Source organism: Caenorhabditis briggsae (genome assembly GCF_000004555.2).
Source record: "Caenorhabditis briggsae complete genome, chrIV, whole genome shotgun sequence".
NCBI classification, from domain to species: domain Eukaryota; kingdom Metazoa; phylum Nematoda; class Chromadorea; order Rhabditida; family Rhabditidae; genus Caenorhabditis; species Caenorhabditis briggsae.
The window spans coordinates 3514767-3516536 of NC_013487.2; the positions used below are offsets into that span (position 1 = coordinate 3514767).

At 52.8% G+C, this 1770-nt stretch overlaps 1 protein-coding gene across 1 annotated transcript in view; it reads right to left on the reverse strand.

Moving 5' to 3' along the window:
* Positions 1 to 1770, reverse strand: part of CBG22662 — a gene marked incomplete at both ends in the record, with an annotated part of 3039 nt that overhangs the window by 678 nt on the left and 591 nt on the right. The window contains 3 exons of the mRNA XM_045244975.1: positions 1 to 498; positions 635 to 1385; positions 1440 to 1561. The exon at positions 1 to 498 is cut by the window's left edge and continues 678 nt beyond it. Coding sequence (XP_045097629.1) covers positions 1 to 498; positions 635 to 1385; positions 1440 to 1561 — 1371 coding nt within the window. The remainder of the gene's footprint in view (positions 499 to 634; positions 1386 to 1439; positions 1562 to 1770) is intronic.

Here is a 1770-nt window from a genome sequence, read left to right on the forward strand (position 1 = left end):
CAGCTCCGATTCCACCTCCACCAGCTCAGATTCCACCTCCACCAGCTCAGATTCCACCTCCACCAGCTCAGATTCCACCTCCATCAGCTCCGATTCCACCTCCATCAGCTCCGATTCCACCTCCATCAGCTCCGATTCCACCTCCATCAGCTCCGATTCCACCTCCACCAGCTCAGATTCCACCTCCACCAGCTCAGATTCCACCTCCACCAGCTCAGATTCCACCTCCACCAGCTCAGATTCCACCTCCACCAGCTCAGATTCCACCTCCACCAGCTCAGATTCCACCTCCACCAGCTCAGATTCCACCTTCACCAGCTCAGATTCCACCTGCACCAGCTCAGATTCCACCTCCACCAGCTCAGATTCCACCTGCACCAGCTCAGATTCCACCTCCACCAGCTCAGATTCCACCTCCACCAGCTCAGATTCCACCTCCACCAGCTCAGATTCCACCTCCACCAGCTCAGATTCCACCTCCACCAGCTCAGATTCCACCTCCACCAGCTCCGATTCCACCTCCATCAGCTCCGATTCCACCTCCATCAGCTCCGATTCCACCTCCATCAGCTCCGATTCCACCTCCATCAGCTCCGATTCCACCTCCATCAGCTCCGATTCCACCTCCATCAGCTCCGATTCCACCTCCATCAGCTCCGATTCCACCTCCATCAGCTCCGATTCCACCTCCATCAGCTCCGATTCCACCTCCATCAGCTCCGATTCCACCTCCATCAGCTCCGATTCCACCTCCATCAGCTCCGATTCCACCTCCATCAGCTCCGATTCCACCTCCATCAGCTCCGATTCCACCTCCATCAGCTCCGATTCCACCTCCATCAGCTCCGATTCCACCTCCATCAGCTCCGATTCCACCTCCATCAGCTCCGATTCCACCTCCATCAGCTCCGATTCCACCTCCATCAGCTCCGATTCCACCTCCATCAGCTCCGATTCCACCTCCATCAGCTCCGATTCCACCTCCATCAGCTCCGATTCCACCTCCATCAGCTCCGATTCCACCTCCATCAGCTCCGAAAAAACCTCCATCAGCTCCGATTCCACCTCCATCAGCTCCGAAAAAACCTCCATCAGCTCCGATTCCACCTCCATCAGCTCCGAAAAAACCTCCATCAGCTCCGATTCCACCTCCATCAGCTCCGATTCCACCTCCATCAGCTCCGAAAAAACCTCCATCAGCTCCGATTCCACCTCCATCAGCTCCGAAAAAACCTCCATCAGCTCCGATTCCACCTCCATCAGCTCCGAAAAAACCTCCATCAGCTCCGATTCCACCTCCATCAGCTCCGAGAATATGTAGAAGCTCTTTAGCTGAATCACCAAGATTAGCTATGAAGTTGTCGATGTATTCCAAGATCCAGGTCCTGCCGCAAAAGCTCTAGTTCCAGCTGCTCCAATTTCAGCTTCACGACCATCACCTCCAGTTCCAATAGCTCCAGTTCCAGGACCCAGGTCCGGCTCCCAGAGCTCCAGCTCCGAGAGGTCTATCTCCCAGAGCTCCAGCTGAAGCTGGAGAACTGACGATTCTCACTGTTTCTCTCTGCCCTTATATGCAAAATCCAGGGAGATTCTTATCTTTTTGCTCTATTTTTTCACTTTTTGAAAAAAAAAAGATTTTCCGACACGTGATTTTTTTTTCTTCAAATATTTTTGATTTTTAAAAATGAGGGATCAATTTTTTCACGCCTGTCTTGTATTATAATTGCATTCTCTCCCGGGATCCTCTAGAGTCGACCTGCAGGCATGCAA